General features: G+C 38.9%; 1 protein-coding gene across 3 annotated transcripts in view; it reads right to left on the reverse strand.

The window, feature by feature from the left end:
• Nucleotides 1–2,751: 2,751 nt before the first annotated feature.
• Nucleotides 2,752–17,936, reverse strand: part of PTDSS1 (phosphatidylserine synthase 1) — a 29,940-nt gene continuing 14,755 nt past the window's right edge. For 2 of the 3 annotated variants that reach the window (XM_009324406.1, XM_009324405.1), the window contains exons 7-13: nt 16,560–16,701; nt 15,685–15,797; nt 14,088–14,153; nt 9,554–9,653; nt 8,324–8,392; nt 7,734–7,803; nt 2,752–6,178 (exon numbers count right to left, since the gene is read on the reverse strand). In XM_009324406.1, the coding sequence (XP_009322681.1) occupies nt 6,066–6,178; nt 7,734–7,803; nt 8,324–8,392; nt 9,554–9,653; nt 14,088–14,153; nt 15,685–15,797; nt 16,560–16,701 (673 nt within the window). In that variant the 3' untranslated portion in view covers nt 2,752–6,065. The remainder of the gene's footprint in view (nt 6,179–7,733; nt 7,804–8,323; nt 8,393–9,553; nt 9,654–14,087; nt 14,154–15,684; nt 15,798–16,559; nt 16,702–17,936) is intronic. The other variant, XM_009324407.1, reaches the window with a different exon arrangement.

A 17,936-nucleotide genomic window follows, 5' to 3' on the forward strand; every position in this document is an offset into this window, starting at 1 on the left:
CCGCTGCTGTAAATTCCCCTAGTCTAAAAAACATTAAATAAGCCATCCAGTTATTTCATGATCATCAGCAAACTGAGATCCCTGAAAACTATGAAAATTAAACCCATGTGTATGCTTAGTATAGTCTGGCACTTACATTGTTGCTGATTATAGGAATTCAATGTTTACAATTTACATTCTTTCCCAGACTTTCTTTTTGTCTGAATTGAAGTAAAAACTTGCTTGGTCTTACCATAATATAATTTAGACTGTTGAGGGCAGGACTGCTCCTTTGTGAGAGAAGCAAAGTCCAAGCATGAGAGACTAATCCTGGTCTTTTAGTGAGAGGTGATGGGAACACAAGAAGATACAGTCCAAATTAAAGACATAGGAAGGAGCTGGAAATAAAAATTGATCCCCAAAATGTCAAAAGTCCTTTGAGATAACCATGACTTGAACTCATCTTTAGAGTATGAGGGAACTTGATAAATTTTGCTGAGCAGCTGTCCAGAGTGAACAGAGAGGTGAAAAACACACTACAGAGGATTTGTGCAGGATCTGCTCTTCATGATGTTCTGCTGATGTACAGCAAACTGTACATTGCCAAAGGCAACAGCAGGTCCGGAATCCTCCAGAAAACAGAAAAAACAAGTAAGAGTACTTCTTCAAAACCCAAACTGGGTTTCTAGAGCCAGCCTGGTGGCTTATACATATAACTCTCACGTACCGGCAGGTTATTGGCCTGATTGGTACCATATAAAATGTGAGAAAGCCTGAAAGGCTACTACCTATCTTCACACTTTCAATAGTAAGCCCTCCTGGACCCAGATGTGCTGAGAAATGTGAAAGGCGTATCACTAACTCCAAAAAGAGCTGGGAGCAGGCAGAGCTTGAATATCAGCTGGCTTCAGCAGGGGCTGGTACACGCGAAACCAGCACAGGGGGAGGCACCTGAGCTACACCTGCAGCCACAGGCACAGCATTGATAGATGAGCAAGCAGGCATACAGATAACAGACCATGTAACTTGTTGGGCACAAGCGAGGAGGCTGGTCATCCTTGTGCTTTCAGCCCAGCGTATAAAGAGCTTGTGGCTTTCTAGTTCCACTTTCTTTGAATAACAATGTATGTTCTCAATTCCTGACCAGCCATGCAAAAAGCAAAAGCAAAGTGAGTAATGTGGGATGTGTGTTTGTCCAAAACACATTTCCATCCAACTGTGAAACTGCACCTTTAGGGAACTACCTTAATTTGTTGAAGTAGGACCAGTCCCTGCCAGGGCTCCAGAGAACAAAACTATGTGGTGGCAACAGGTAGATAAGAAGGCAGAGCAGACCTGGAGGGAGAGGGAGACAGGGTACTGCAGCAGGTGTTTTGAACATACGAGGCTTAAAATCAGCTCAGATACCTCTGGTTAAACCCCCACCCCTGATGGTGTGGTCCTTGCAGTGCTCCAGCATGGTCAGATGGAGAAATACCAGTGGGAGAACAGTGGCACAGGAGAGTAGTCCCTAGGCCTATGGGCACGTTAACGGGATGTAGTTGAACGTGAGCACTCAGACATCAAAGTACGCATGAACACCAATACCCATTTCAATCAGTACCATGCCAGCCTTTGGCTCTAGCTTCCAGTCTGTGCCAAATCATGTTATCAAAATAGTGTGCAAGTTGTGCCACAGGACGACTGAGCAGAAATGAAGCTGTCTGGCTCATTTGGCCCTACCCTGACACTGCTGATTACAGTTCCACCCACAACAGCAACTACCAAGACACAAAATAAAGAGTGATCCTTCAAAAGTAGCAGAGCCCCATGCTTACAAAGGACCACGTTTTTCAAGTGTTGCTTCCTGAAGGAAGTTTCTTCCAATGATTCCGTTTTTTTCCAGTATTTTTAATGCTTTAACTGACCACAATGAAGACATTAAAAAAAGCCTTCTCCAATGTAGCAAGCACTGTCCTGTGAGAGAGGTGGCTCTTGTAAATTGTTTAAGCAGGTATTTTCCCACCCTTCAGAAGATATTTACAAACTCAACACTTGCCTCTTAGCTGTTCTTCCCAGAGGATGAACAAACTTAACTCCTGGCTATTCCAAATTTTACTACAACCTCAGAACTTATGGGCTCTCTATAAATCAGTATTCAAAAAGATAAGTCATGTTGAAAAAAAGCCCTTCCCAGCAAGGCAGAAAGTCCCTGTATTCAATGCCTGTAGAGAGAAGGAACTGAGGAAGGAAGGGAAAGCCACGCTTCTTTACGCACTAGACATCAGGCTAGTGCCGACAGCAGAGGAGCAATCAACAGCTCACAATAGGTTTTAGGTATAAAACTAACTGGAAATTGCTGTTGTGGAAACTATGGCAGCAGTGGAAGCCAAAGTAAAGTGTTTCTGATACTCAATGACACCTTTATACTGGCAGAAGTTTACTTGCCGATAGCCTGTCTTACAGTTCTTCATTTCTTCTTTGAAGGTCTGTCATGAGACCATCTTGCAACTCAGCTCTCCCATCCAATAGTAAAACAAATCCAAAAAGAATAATTAAGACAAGACTTATCCTGTATACTACGGAAACTTCAGAAGGCATAATATAAGTGTTATTATTATCAGATCTGCTGTTACGAAATAATAACATGCAGCAAAACCTTCGTGTGCACTGTAGGCTGCTCAGGAACCGCTGCATTTATCAGCATGCAATTGCATAAAATAAAATGTAACAGCTTCTAAAGGCAGTATGTAATCATTTCCTATGCCTTGCAGGTACAGACAAACACACATACTGGTGACATGGGTTGATTTACTGAGTTATTGCAAAATACAATACTTTGCAATTAATACAGAGCAACTCTATTCAAAAACTATTAAATACATGGTAACATCTGTGTCCTCTTGTGATAACAAAGTAAAAAATATTAAAGTTTTAACAGCTGGAACATCAAATGATGATCTTCACAGAAGAGTAACAAAAGCACTGGTTGAAATCACACTCCAAATATTTAATTAGATGTGTATGATCTATGCAGCAACTTTAATACTGGAATCCAGTACTCAAGGCTACCTCTGGTTCACTATATACCTGCATTTTAAAACTTTCAATTCTTATTTAATCTACTACTTAAAGTTCTTGCCACTACCCTCTGCTTACACCACGCTGCCCCGAATTAGCCTCCCTTCAATGACTGACATCATTGATGGACAGCCTCCAGAGGGCCAATTCAGATCTCTCCACAGCAGCAGGGGAGATCACTAGAGGACAGAGAAAGGAAAGAACATCAGAAGCAGGAAAGTAGGAATGAGAGGCTGTGACAGAACAAGTAGTTGAAAGCAGGACAGTGCATCCATGACTGTTACAAAATACCGTTCAAGCAGCAGAACTCATACGTGGATGCTTGCTGCTGAACAGCTCAGTGATTTGTCATTGTAGGTGTTACACACATACAGAATTCAGCAATAGCGCAGTAAATGATAAAATTGAGATCACTAATTTTACAGCAGTGATCAAAAGCACCTTTCCAATGCCTGACAGAGCAAAGCTCACATCCAAAATGATGGGGCGCAGTTGTTAGTCAGTGGAGGACTTGTGAGAACACATGTGAATTCCAGCCAGAACTGCTGACAGAGGACACAAAGTGCCATTTTCCAAGCAGCACTTGAATAGTTTACTTAAGTTTCCCCTCTCCCTAACCATCCCTCTTTTAAAGTAGTAAAAAAAAAAAAAACAAACCACACCATAAAAAAGCCCAACCAAACACAAAAAAATTAAATGGGAAATATTTTTAAAGTTGTTGTCAAACAACATTTCTTCAAGGCCAAGCTGTTGTAATAGTATACAGAAGTCAGCTTCCAACAAGATGACACTTCGTATTTGCCTTTCCAATACCTTTAGGGTGCAGTTCAGCAGTGTGAGCACCAGGTCTGCATTTACAAAATGTGTGCTTGTCCCCACAGGCAAGTAGATATTGTACTTCAGCATCTGCTTACACACGTAAGCTTTGTATACATAGTTGGTGCGTATACTCCTTGCAAGTACAAAACAAGCTCTCATCTTCGAAAACCACAGTACTTAAAATATCTAAACCGTTAGGCTTCCAATCTCTTGCTTTGGTATCAAATCGATAGAAAATTTACAATGCCATTCTTCAGTCTTACACAGACTGAGTTATTAACCAAGAAAATAAAAAAGTAACAAGTCTCAGTATCCAAAGAAATCTACAAATACATTCATCAATATGTAGTACATTACAAATAAGGAGGCAATACATGGAATTGCTATAGTATGAATGGAAACCAAGTAGTTGTAGGAAAGCCTGGAAGTCTTCCTAACATTTTTTTTCATGTAACATTTAAAGTCACTGTAGCAATGATGATATAGCAGCTTCTACTATGTTACTTCCCAAGTTGTACACTTTACATTTGATTGAAAAGGGGGGTGGGAAATGAAGGGCTTCCGAGGAGTTCAGCAGCAACACTTAAGTGCATTGAAAACATCAATAATCTGTGGCACATAGGAATTAATGGATTACACAGGATACTTTTTTCTATTTACAGTATCATACACTTGTTTAAAGTCTCTGCTGCATTCTTTTTTTTAGTACTTAGCCTGTGGCAAATCACAGTAACATTATTCAAAGAAAAAGGAAATCCCATTTTCTTATGAAGACTAAGTGACTAAATGGGTATTACTTATCCTTGCTTAAGCTATCTACCCCTCTGAACCCCATGAATCCCAAAATCTAATTGGCACAAAACCATTTTGATAACGTAATACAGGAACTGATTGCTCTTGATTGTTTACCTCTTGACTTAATCATTATGTTCACTGCTGGCGAATTATCCACTTTGCTAGATGTCAGAATTAATACATTAAAAAAACCAAACCAAAACAAAACCAAACCACACAAAAAACCCCCACCTTACAAGAAAGGGTGACTTCGCTGTTGGGTATCTGACTGCATGATAGGAAATACCAAAGCAATGGGGTATATCATAGTAATATCATAGTGCCTTTCAGACACCAAAGACTACAGCAAGCCTTCACAAATAATTATGTTTATGGAAGTAGTAAGCAACTGAGCTTCAGCAAAAAACTGCCTTATCACCAGGCTTAGTAGGGCATCAGAGCCTTCAAAGCAGTTTCTGATATCAGTCTGAAGACACTGGGATTTCTGGTTCCAGCTGAGGCAGAGGCAAATTAGAGGGGAGTGGGAAGGAACATTGTACACAATGTGTCACAGCTGAAAAAATGACATATTTGCACTTGAAGGTGCAAAATACACTGCAGTAAAGGAGGAAAAACAACTAAGTGACATGAAATCTGTCTCTGAGGGCAGGAGGCATAGCCCTCTACTTTGCAACAGGCTTTTATGTAAGTATTTTAAAAACATAAAAGAAATCAAATGTGTAACAACCAAGCAGAAGGACAATGCCTAACAGAAGAACCACGTTTGAAGGTCAGTTTCACATTCTTTACAAGAAACCTGGACCCATTTATTTGCTGGTAAAACCCTGTCACCAGGTCTAAAGAGCCTTTACATAAAAGCAAGCAGATGGAAACAAGTATGGAAATTTTAAATACTTACTAACTGTTGTACAGAAAAGTTTAGTGTGAGACTGAGAAAGAAGGGCAGAGTTGCTTTTAGTCAAAGGATTGCACACTCTTCTAGAAAACAACAAAAACACAGTAAAACAAAGCAAAACAAAAAATCCAACCAACTATGCCAACTGATTATCAGTTTACTAACCTTTGTGTTTAAGTCCTCAACTAAGATATTAAAAATGCACTTGTAACACCTGAACACAAAACAGGGTGTACCTGCTATGACAAAATTACTTTTCTTTCCAGCATACTCTTCATTAGCTTTTGGTGCCACACACTGAAGAAACTAGATTTAAATCCGTGAATGGCAAGTGTCAGCAAGCAATGATTTGCACTACACGCTGGTGGCTCCTCTTGATCATCCTTTCCTTCAACACCTCCTTTCTTTAACTTTTAAATTTAAAAATCAATCTTCCATTTGGAAATTCAGAGCCAATTCAGGTCTGATTTTCTTTGTCACCTCTGGTCACACTGTAGGATATCTTCAGAGGCCATTCTTACTTCTTGCCGATTCCATTCGTTACTTTTGATTTGGAGTGCCGATTCCTCCTTCTAGATGAATGGCTTTCACTATTGACTGAATGTTTTGGTGGACTATTGTCAGCACCTGCTGAGAAATAAATATTTTTTGACTAAATGTGCATCTTGACATTGTCAAGCTCTTGTCTAGAAGACAGTAAGGCTTTCTAGAGCTATAGTGTTTACAGTATGGATTATTTCTGGCTAATACGATTGATACTCGTACTCCATCTAGCGGCCTAGTTTTTTAAAAAAGCAATTCTTAAGACTTCTGTAAAATTCTTCCTCCTCCAAAAAATTCAGAAGTTTGCTATAGCAGAATATAGTGGTGAAACATCCTCCATTTTAAATGACATCAATAATTAAACCTCCACATTTTTATTACTGGCAGGTACTACTATCAGAAATTAAGAACTATGTAAATGAGATCACAAATCCTTGTAAGAGTACATTTCTTGTTTTCAGTCTTTCATATTGCAGACCGTATTTGGTGCTGAGAAAGCAGAGGGAGACAATGGGGACTGAAACAAGAATTCAAGAGCAAAACATGAAAGAGGCTGAAGTTTGTAATTAATGAAGTAACAGAAAGTCAGAGAAAGATTTGCTTGGCCAGATTTCTCCAGCATATATAAATGGGAAAAACATTTTGAGTGAAAGCAATTTTTCTCTAAAATATAAAAATCCACAGATTTACTAAACTGAGAATTAATTAATATCAGCACCCAGAAAAATCATGTATGAAATATCAAGAAGGTCTGCTGTAGGTGCTTTTCAAACATAGAATCATAGAATCATTAAGGTTGGAAGAGACCTCTAAGATCGAGTCCAACTGTTGACCCAACACCACCATGCCCACTAAACCATGGCCCTAAGCGCCTCATCTACCCGTCTTTTAAATACTTCCAGGGATGGGGACTCAACCACTTCCCTAGGCAGCCTGTTCCAATGTTTAACCACTCTTTCAGTAAGAGTGATATGATAAATAAGAAATATGATGATATTAATATGATAATATGATAAATAAGAAATATTTTTAGTGATACAAACACCTGGAGCATTAACTCTGACAGAGATAACTTCCAGGTGTGAATCTTGGTATTTGTTCAATAAGCAAGACCACACTAAAGAGTTAACAGAGGAGGCAGGTAACTTAACTGACCTCTAGAAGGAAAGAAGTCAGAGAAGGAGGCTGCCTTTGCTTAGGACAAAGCTGTTTATAACCATGAGCACTGCATTGACTAGGCAGTAAGAACACAAAGCTCCAGAGCACATTCTTGACTGTTTCTTAACAAGCAGGAATAAAAGCACAATTCACATTCATATGTTTCAAATCAAACATACAATGTTCAGAGAGAAAACCTGTCCACAACAGTTATGAAATGCATAATGCCCTAAACCTACAAGAATGGCCTGGAATAAAGGCAGAAAAAAATCAGTTGCTTCATTAAAAAATAAATACATTTCCAAGAGTTAGAAGAAAAAAGGCAGTAAAGCCAAACTGCTTTGTAGATGATTTATCTGTATAATTCCTGCAGGGATGTTTAAATAAGTCCAGTTGTCTCCAAGGTAAGTTTCTCAAGCCTCATTTCCTAGTGCTAAGCCTTAATGCTACCACTTCAAGAATATAGGTGCAAAAGTGCCAGTACCTCTGGTGAATTTAGAATGAAGCCAGGAAGCATCTGGACTGTACGGGCTGTCTTCACTTTCTGATAAGGTCTGCAAAAACAAGAAGGACACATGTCATTGGGATGCTGGTTCTTGTGATGAGCACTTCTCCTGTTTGTGATTCGACTTGTGAATTTAAACTGTGGCAGAAGTCGTCATAAAACATTCAGCCAGTACTTGGGACTTTTCCCTTCCTAGTTAGAAGGTACAACATAGATGACACAATAAGAACTCACCCCTTGTCACGTGACCTGTTGTGTAACCAAGTATTCTTAATATTCCCCTAGCATTCCACCTGTACAATGGGAACATTAGCTAACCATTCATCCCTGAATACCTTACTAAAATTACAGCCTCATTTTGAGTAACTAAGAGGACAGCATTCTTTAGAAACCACAGTGTAATTTGGGATCTGTCCAAGGCCCACTGAATTCAGAGTTCTTTCTATTGACTTCAGTTAGACTCTGGGACCATCCCCCCTCACACTAGCTCTGGTAAAGAATTCTAATATCTAGGAGCATTGCAGTTTTAACTCTGGTATAAAACAAAAACAGGCTTCCTAATAACGTACCTTTTCTCGGTGGCCGTAGTATTCTGCGTACCAAACCATACCATATAAACACAGGAAAGTTGTAAAGGCCTAAACAAGGAAGGAGAAGAAAAGATAATCTGTAAAACTTTTTCCAAATTCCTTGCTGGTTCAAGGTCTCAGAGTCCCTGGAGATTCTGCATTCAGAGACTTTAATGCTCTGTTTCTCTCTGCATCTTCTGTCAGGATGAGTAAGACTCGTGCTTCAAGGTACATATACATTCTGCCACCATGGGGTATGCAGACCAATTCTCAATGGGAGCATGAGAATACACACAGATCACCACATACATGCAGGATACACTGTCAGCATGCTTTTTGTCCTCGCCCTCTACAGTCATCATACAAAGGCAGTTGGTAGGCACTTGTAGATATATTATCAAGAACAACCAGTCTGGGAGAAAAAGAATTCTTCTCCCTGCCCCATGCTTCAGGCGGGATTACATGTTTGGTTTTGTGGTGCTCTGATCCAGGAAGCAATTCAATACTTTTCTTCTCTGAAGTTTCAGGAATAAAGTAATCATGCTAAATAAGGGAACAATAAATTCTGACTCCCTATCACCTGTTCAGACTGTGTTCCCAGATAGAAGGGAGAAGTATTTATCTGTCAGCTTGTGATAAATGCCTTATTTTTCACTGACCAAACGTGTTTGGCATCAGAGTTACAAGTCTGGCAGGACAAACATCTGTTTACTGTTATAAAATGGGCATTTCATGCTGCATTGCAGTAATCACGCTGAAGTACCGAAAGTTGCAGCATGAGTGAGAATGATTTGCCTGATAAAGCAGGGTTGTTTATGTAGTTGTAAGACTTCAGTGTGAAACAACATGCATTACTTATTAATGCTATTCATTAACTCCTGTTCCTTTCCAGTGGGCACTATAGGAAGCACCTCCATAGTTAGCCTCAATCGAACTGACACTTTCTCTCATAAAGATAAAAAGCCCTATAACTAGTGTTTGTTTCATTGTTAAGCACTGGTAAGGTGCCTATATTCTGCTATGTCAAGAAATAAGAAAAAAAGTTATTCTAGTCCTTTCAAAGTGTGTTCCAAATGATCTTGCATTTGCTTTTCCTAGGACGTGCCCAAAGCTCTTTACCAGCATTCCTCCACAATGATTCCCTGCTGCCAATGTTCCAGAGAGGAAGCTATTTAGATGCTTTCGATGTTTTTGCCATGCTTTATGTTTCGCATGAGAAATCTCACTTACCACACAGAGAAGCCAAAACACAACATACAGTATTTGTGTTTTGGAAAAAAGATCCTGTCCAAACTTTATGCACACAATAGCTTCAAGGAAAGCAATAACCCTGTGGGTAAATGAGAGAGAGGGGGGGAAAAAACGGTTAAAAACACTAAAGGTTTAACTCACACATTCACAACCCAGACCCCAGACTGTTGGCTCTAAACAAGCACTACTCTCTAGTGAGCACACATCTCCCCAACACCACTGAAATTCCTTGGGAAATTTGTTTTTCTTTCTATACTTTTCTTCAGCATAAACAGCATACAAAAAGTATGGCAGTTCACAATTCCGCGAGTCTCTGCTTCTCCAGGGAACAAGCAGGAGTACGTACACCAATAGCAGAGAATTTCTGTTTATACCTACTACCATTGTGCTTCAGCCCTCACCAGATATAAATTTCTTTTCCATGCTGAAGAACCAACAGACTCCCTGTTGGGTGAACTAGAACTGTGCTTTGGGTATTTCTCCGCTGGATATAAATTTACTACAATTCTAAATAGGCTACTTTGCTTGCTTCAGATAGATTTTAATGAGAAAATTAACATGAAACAGCATTTCAAATTCTCTGAGAATTTGCTCGTTTATGTGTAAACTCAGGGTCCACATTACAGTATCAGAGGATTTGGGGAGAAATGCAAGAGGAAAAATTGCAATATTTACTTTTCTCTCTGGCATTACGGGAATCAAAACAAGTATCTCCAGCTCTCTACACATTACCAGATGTTTACATCTTTTCAGGCTCAAAGCTATGGAAGCTTGTCCATCACTTGGTGTGGAACAAGGGGTTATGAATCCAAACCTTCCATCACTTGCCATAGAAATATATTTAGCTTGTGTAGGTCCTGGACACAAAATTACCTCTTCTTAACAAACACAAGTGTAGAAATGTGACTGGTGCAGCAAAAGTGTAGAAAATTGACTCTTCTCAAGCTGAAGCAAATCATGAAGAAAACTATTACATTTATAAAAGTTTAATACTTAACTTGTTCAATAGTGACTTTGAGGTTGTATATGAGCATGTGCATGAACACTCCTCCTCAAACGTGTGCAGGCACACTTAACATCAGGTCAAGTGTTCCGGTCTTCCAACCTCGACACTGCAGGACACATTCCCTACCAGCACCCTGAGGTTGTGTATGAGCACGTGCAACACTCCTCCTCAAATGTGTGCAGGCACACTTAACATCAGGTCAAGTGTTCCGGTCTTCCAACCTCGACACTGCAGGACACATTCCCTACCAGCACCCTCCACAACCAGGGAGCTGCCAAAAACAGCTCTACTGCCTGGCAGACAGGACCCAGTTCCCTCCATGAAAGAGGGAGGAAAGATGCATGCATGACTTAACCACTGGTATTGCAGAGGTGGTCCTGGTGCAAATAATAAGTTACAGCTTTCTCTGTACCATCTAATGTGACTTGCAGCAGAATGAGTGGGGCCAAAACTTAGAATTGTGGAAGTAACACCTAACCGACCAATACCGCAAATTAATGAGGTGTGTATTAGTAAAAACTTGAGAGCAGTGTTACTCTGTTGGGTCACCAACTATTTTTCTTTCTTGGTTTTATATTATTCCTACTGATTCAGCTGCAGATTAAAAAATAGTTAAACTGAACTACAGAGTGGGAACAGAAAGACCATCATCAGGAAACAAACCTATGAGGGTATGATATACCGAAGGTATAAACAAAACAATAGGCTATTCTCAACAAGGACTCAAAAAGTGATACAGCTGTTTGCGCTGCATTTATACATTCTTTCCATTATTCTTGTCAAGAATACTTGGGTGAAGTGCATTGTACAACAGGACAGCTCTTACAGTTAAAGAAGTGGTAAATCAAGAGACAGAAGAATGTAACAGTGAAAGGTGTTAGTGTCCTACTGAAGCGTGATGAGAATACTCAATAGAACTAAAGACACTGTAAGGTTTTATTCAATCAAAATGGTCTTGTAACATCCTAACAGATATTCCTTTTTGAAAGGCTTCATCTTAATGAAAATGGTGCAATTTCCAGCAGACCTGTTGCACTGGCCTTGTTCATGCCTTACATCACTTACCGTCCATCTGTCAAGAGTGATGCTACAGTATATGTCAAGTTGCAAAGAACACAGTTTCATACTAGTGCAAGGCACTAATTTTAATTATCCCCATGGTTAGGCTGTTACAAATTAAATTTGTGCCTTTAGAAGTGTGTCTTGATCACCACAGACATGAATATTCTATATGCTTGCTTTTAATTGCTTCAGAAATTATATTCTGGATAGTTGAATTACTGTAAGAGTGCTGTTTTTCCTACAAAAACCAGGAACTCCTAGTGTTGCTCTGTTTTTTCTAGCAGATTACAGAAGCAAGCAGATTACAGAAGCAAGCAGTATCAAGGAGAATACTTACTCTATGCACATTTCCCACGATTAGATTGGACTGTAGATGAATATTCTATTGCATTTCTTGTTATGCGATCATAAAGAGATATGGCAATAAATAGATGCCCAAATATATTACATTAATGTGTTCAGTGAGAGCTTTGAACCAAGGATGACGATTTCTGTAATCCTTAAAAATTTTTAAGAGCCAGAAGGCAAACATTCAGCATCCTATTTCCCTTCAGTTTGCAAAAGAATATGTTTACATTCTTTCTCTTGGATGAAACAGAAGTTCATCTATCTTTCTTTATAATGCAGAACTTGAAAATTCTTCCCCCAAAATTGTTTAAAATGTCTTCTATAGGACTCTAAAATTATCATCTATAGTTGAGAAAATTTCCTTTTTCATATAAACATCTCAACTCCTAAATCATTTAAATACAGGTTTCAGTAACATGTCTGTATTCAAATGCATATCTCCAAAATATTAATACAGTTGATCTGTAACTACTAAGATGTTTATGCACAAACAGAGCAAGGTTGTTTGATTCTAATTGTAAATTAAGTAGTCATATTAACGATGTGATTTATTAGCTATCTTCAGTACTAAAGCACCATCCATACCAAACCCAGAAAGACAGGTTACTCTGCCATGATCATTAAAAAATCCAATGCCTTTTTAAGGACTGTGTATGTTACAGAATCTCTTTAGGAATCATAATGCATGTTTGGAGGAGGGGGATCCTCCCTAAGTAAGGAGGTTTAGGCTTACAGAAAATATTATCAACTTCTGCTCAGCACCAGTAAAACTAAACAAGAACAGAGTTACTACCTTTTTTACGTCCATTGGATGTTACGGTCATGAGTTGAAGACAGTAATAGATCCATCCAGGAAGGTGATAAGTCAGTGAAAGAGTGAATATTTAAGCCCAGCCAAACCCAAGGAGACATGTGTCATGTTCTCCAGGGTACATTTAAAACAAGAGTAGAAATCCCTTTAATTACATTGCAGCACGGTCTGCTCTCATCTCAATTAAATGCTGAGAAAGGGATATTCTTTACAGTGGTGTAGTGCACCTGGAAACATGCCTTCCAGCCCAGCACTGCTCCTAAAACTCCATAACATCCCTGAGACTAACAGTAAAGGCGAAATAAGTTTGCCAGAACACTGTCTCTAAATTAGATCTGAGTATGTTATGGCTCACTGAAATGCTATTCCAATTTCAAACAGTAATAGATTCTTCTACTAAACATGAAAATGGTTCAGAAAATTCTGGAAATAAGACATACACTAATCTTGACAAACAGAATGAAATGGGTGTTTTAATTCAAAATCATTGCCATCAGAAATTAGCTTCTTGAATAGTTTCTTAAAATACATATTATATTTTTTTCTTTAAGACACGATTTAGGATCTTTTATGTTTTCCCATTTGTAAGCTTCCAAGTCATAAATCAAAAGGGACACTATGATGCTGCTTGTTTACAAGAAGCTTTTACAACGCTACAATAGCATATGGTTTAGGTTTCCAGAACAGTACATTTTAGTCAAGCCATCTAGAGAAGGTAGTTCTCACCAGAAGCAATCATGCAAACTCTTCATTTAAAGGTCTCCTCCAAGAGACATGTTGAAAGACATTGTAGCCAAGGTAACCATCGTTCATAGTGTTACTCTTTTCCCTCTTTGAGAACAGAATAGAAATAATTGATAACTGTGGTTTGTTTCACTGTCTTCTATTGTGATTCCACTAACAGCAGCAATGCCCACCTTGATGGCCAGGTAAACATTGCTCTGATGACAGGCAAGTGGTAGAGGCAAAAGCTTTATCCTTCTCACCTGACTGAGAATATGGGCAGCAAGGCCAATGCTACTTTGAAGGAGCCTAGCTTTATCCAGCAGTTTCTAGTTCTTCCTTCTGTTCTTCTCCTTACTCATTCCATCACTTCCCATGTTCTACCTCCAAATCCAGAATTTTCCTTTCCTCTGAACTTGCAAAAAAAAGAAAATCTCTCCATACTGTTCTTTATACTGAAAACAACACAAGACAAGGACTGGCCTCATGCAAAGCCTGTTCCTGTGCTGGACTCATACTTAACACTTGTCCAAGTGTTTCAAGAATGTAGCAAGAACACTTACCCGAACACCCAGCACTGAGTTCCCACCCTCTTGCACTGTGTATCTGTGAGGTACGCATAGTATTGCCTGAGAAGGGAAACAAGAAAATTCTTCAGTGAAGTTGAAAGTCCCTAGAGTATTTACATTTAAAAAACAAGTTTATGTTACAAATTTATCTATACTGAAAATGAAGTGCTGATGGTTAAAATCACATGCAATCATGCTGGATGTCTACCAGATGGCTTCAATTCTAGTAGGACAGATTATCACATACATCGAATAGCTTGAAACAACACAGAAAACAATCTTGAGAGCAAGGACTGGGAAAGTACCCAAGCTAGTAGGCTAACAAAGCTACATATTTGTCTCCTGCCTCTCCACTGAACCTCCAATTCTTTTAGGCAAAGTGCAACAGCTTCGAAAGAATTAAGAGAATCCCCCACTTTTTCCACAGTTTGTCTTCAACTTATTAACAATTGCATTTTCTTGAAAGCTGTGGGTTTCAATCTTGAAAGAAACTGCATATGGCTATTCCATATCCTGGGTGAGTGCTCTAACCACTGGCGTGTTTTCCTCTCAAGAACAGAGTAGAATTTCTCACTGTTTTGAAAACAGTCTGGAGACCATTCTGCTCTGTTCTTTATGCTTCTAAATCTTAAGAGTTTAGAGAGGGGAATTCCAAAGAAGTGGAACCAAAGTTCCTTTTCTCAGTCTCTGTCTCCGATTTCCACTGACAGATGGGGAAGACAAGTGTTATTAATCCAACAATAGAAGGATTGTTTAAGAATAAAGACTTCTACAGCTTGGCAAGTGCCATAAAAATACTTAAAAGCTCACCTATATAGGAGCTTATAGGATGTTTAAGGTGATTTAACTAACAGTGTGAAACCACTGCACATAACTTGAGACACTAACAGCTGTATTTTAGGAATAAACCAATGCATGGCTGCCATTTAACTGCCCAAGGTAATGTCACTTTACTCATGAATGGGAAATTCCCTGCCTCTAACTTCCGAACTGTGTGCATTCTGTCTACCTCCAGCTATGTCACAGGAAAAAAAACTTAAGAGGACTCTGCTAACAATGTGAAATAGTGTGCATGACTACAAGCAGGTTAATGTTTCTATACAACTGTTAAACACTGCATATATACTGTTCTGTTACTCAGAATATGGTAATGTCCTAGCTTTTCTTTAACATGCTAATATTTCCTGTAGACAAACAGAATAAGGAGCTCAGTTAGAAAAATGAACAGCTCTTATTTTTCCTCATCTACACTTTTGTGAGCATCTGACTCATCAACTTGTATACTTTCACATGCAGTCCTCAAGGATAACATATGCAGCTAACTCACAAAACAGGGAGATGCTATACAAGCAGAAGATGGAACAGACTGGTTCTGCATCCCTATGGAAACAAAGATGTTTGTATACATTTTACCTTACTACTTGTCAGAAAACACACTTTATTAAAAAGTGATGATTTTTGGTGGCATGGTGGCAAAAGCATAAATTTCTTGAAATGTGCTGTACTTATTCACAAACTATATGCAGTTCTTGGGTGCCTAGAAGTCAAGCTACTTTAAACTGAAGAAAAAACAGCACGGCAACAAAATTACCTTACAGTGGGTGCTGTAATGATTCCTATGAAGAGAATTCTCCCCCAGCTTAAAGGGTGGCTTGCTTGGAACACAAAGATATGTTTCAAAAAGAATGTGTTCAACTCAGTCAGCTAGGAAAAAAAAAGTTAGTTAATAGTGTTCAACTTGCGTAACTCTTAATGAGTTGCTACAGAAAATGTGCAAAGATGAATATGGAAACTAAAACACAGAAGGAAAACTATTTATGCTCTACTATAGCCCTGCTGGGTAGATTGAGGATTTAAAGAGTCTAAGATTCCTGCTCTAGGACAAGCGAGGAATATACTAGTAAAACAAAGAATTCTCCCCTAGACACCTCTATGAAAGTACTTGCTCTCTTTCCAGAAACCCATTAAGAGACCAGACACTAATTCACATTGCAGAGGTCTTCTGATAACTTTCATATCCTAAATCAGGTACGAATGGCTGAGGCAAATTTGGTAGAGGAGCAGAAGAGATCATATTAAAAAAAAAAATTTTAAAAACTAAATTCAGCACATTAAAAAAAAAAAAACCCAAAAACCCACAGAGAACAAAACCAAAACAAAAGAAAAACCTCACCACACCCCAAAACCCCACTGTCTAGCAGTTTTTAAAACTGTATCAATTGCAAAGAGCAATCTGATGGCCAGTACAGCAGTCTGTAACATTTGTTTTTTTCCACAGATTCTGTAATTACACTCCTGAACTATCATATAACTCCTGTGAACAATGCCCTGACCAATTCTGTATTATCAATTCATTTAACTGTGTATTTCAGTGACGGACATACATTGCATTAGAATATCTTCTAGCCAAACACAGCCAATAACTGAGCTGATGACAGCTTTGATTTCACAGAATTTATTTCTTACCTGCCAAATGATCATGAAAAGGTAGATTCCAGCCACTCTTTGAAATGAAGACTTAGGGTCAAACCAGCGGACATAGGTCCAGCTGGCTGGGGTGAACTGCAATACAGCTCTTTTGATTTTCCCTGTGGTCGTGTGAATGTCCCTAGAAAAAGAGGATGGCTGGAGTAAATACAAGGAATATGCAAAGAAAAAAAAAGCAATAGCCACATTATTGATGTTTCAGAACAATCACACTTTTTCTCTGGACAGCAGAGATCTTCACAGACACAACTGTGTAGCAGGCAAGGGTGAATTAAGAAATATAATCCATTAAGCATTTCAGTCAGGGTGCATTCTGCTATGATAGTCCACCCTCCTCTATCCTCAGTCAGTAACTAACTACAAAACATATCTATCATCCTCTCCATGAAGGAAAGAAACAAAGATTGCAATTCTGCAACCCCCTTAGAAAATCTAGAGAATATTTCTTCCTAGTCTATGCTGCCACTGTTCTTATCCCAAAGACTCCTTGTTCTAGAGCTCACTGACATCAATCCTTCAAGAATCTGTCAGACTCATTATTCATTAATTGTATAAGGGGCTGGCTCCACAGGTTTGAAAATACCGCACTTCCAGCACACACAACCCCTGCTGTTCCGATATTAGATGCACGTGAATCTTCTGGAGAGATGTGATAACACTGTTAAAAGCTACAAGGCTTTTAAATTCCCTTTTGAAAGGGGACGCAAATGGACGTTCATCTGACAGATGTGTTACTGGTTCTTGCTTTTGATAACATTAATTCAGATGAGCAACAGCATCCAAAGGACACGGAATCTAAGAACAACTCAGTTTCCTTTTCTGAAGGAAGACTAGCAGGTCTAGAGTCAATTTTCACCCTGTTATTTCCCTGGCCCTTCTGGACAAAAAAGGAGATTCAGATTTGATATTTCTGATACTTGTGTTCTTTTAGGCTAGTGGAATCTTAGGTTAGGGGGAACCTTCTAATCTTTAAGATCTGTGTTTATTCAATGAAAAAAGAAAAAGAAAATAAAAGGGCACAAGCAAAAGCTTCTTAGTCTACGCAGCTCCTCTTCATATTAAAGGTCCAAAAAATCTACTCATGGATTTAAAAGAACGTGAGGGAAAATTATTCCACGAAGACAGTAAAGACCAAGTCCTACCATAGATATTCTGCTGTGTTAACTTTCAGTGAACTCTCTACAGAAGGACCATCAACTCTCATTATTGCTCATTATTCCTCCTGAATTGAAATGCAGGAAAATTGACTTGAGACTAAAGGCTGGATAGTTCTCAGAGCAATTAGCAAATTTGTGAGTAAAAGAAGAAAGCGGTACAGAAGTTCACATAGAGTACAAATCTGGAAGTCAAGATTTG

This window comes from Pygoscelis adeliae, unplaced genomic scaffold (assembly GCF_000699105.1).
Source record: "Pygoscelis adeliae isolate BGI_AS28 unplaced genomic scaffold, ASM69910v1 Scaffold145, whole genome shotgun sequence".
In the NCBI taxonomy this organism is placed as follows: Eukaryota; Metazoa; Chordata; class Aves; order Sphenisciformes; family Spheniscidae; genus Pygoscelis; species Pygoscelis adeliae.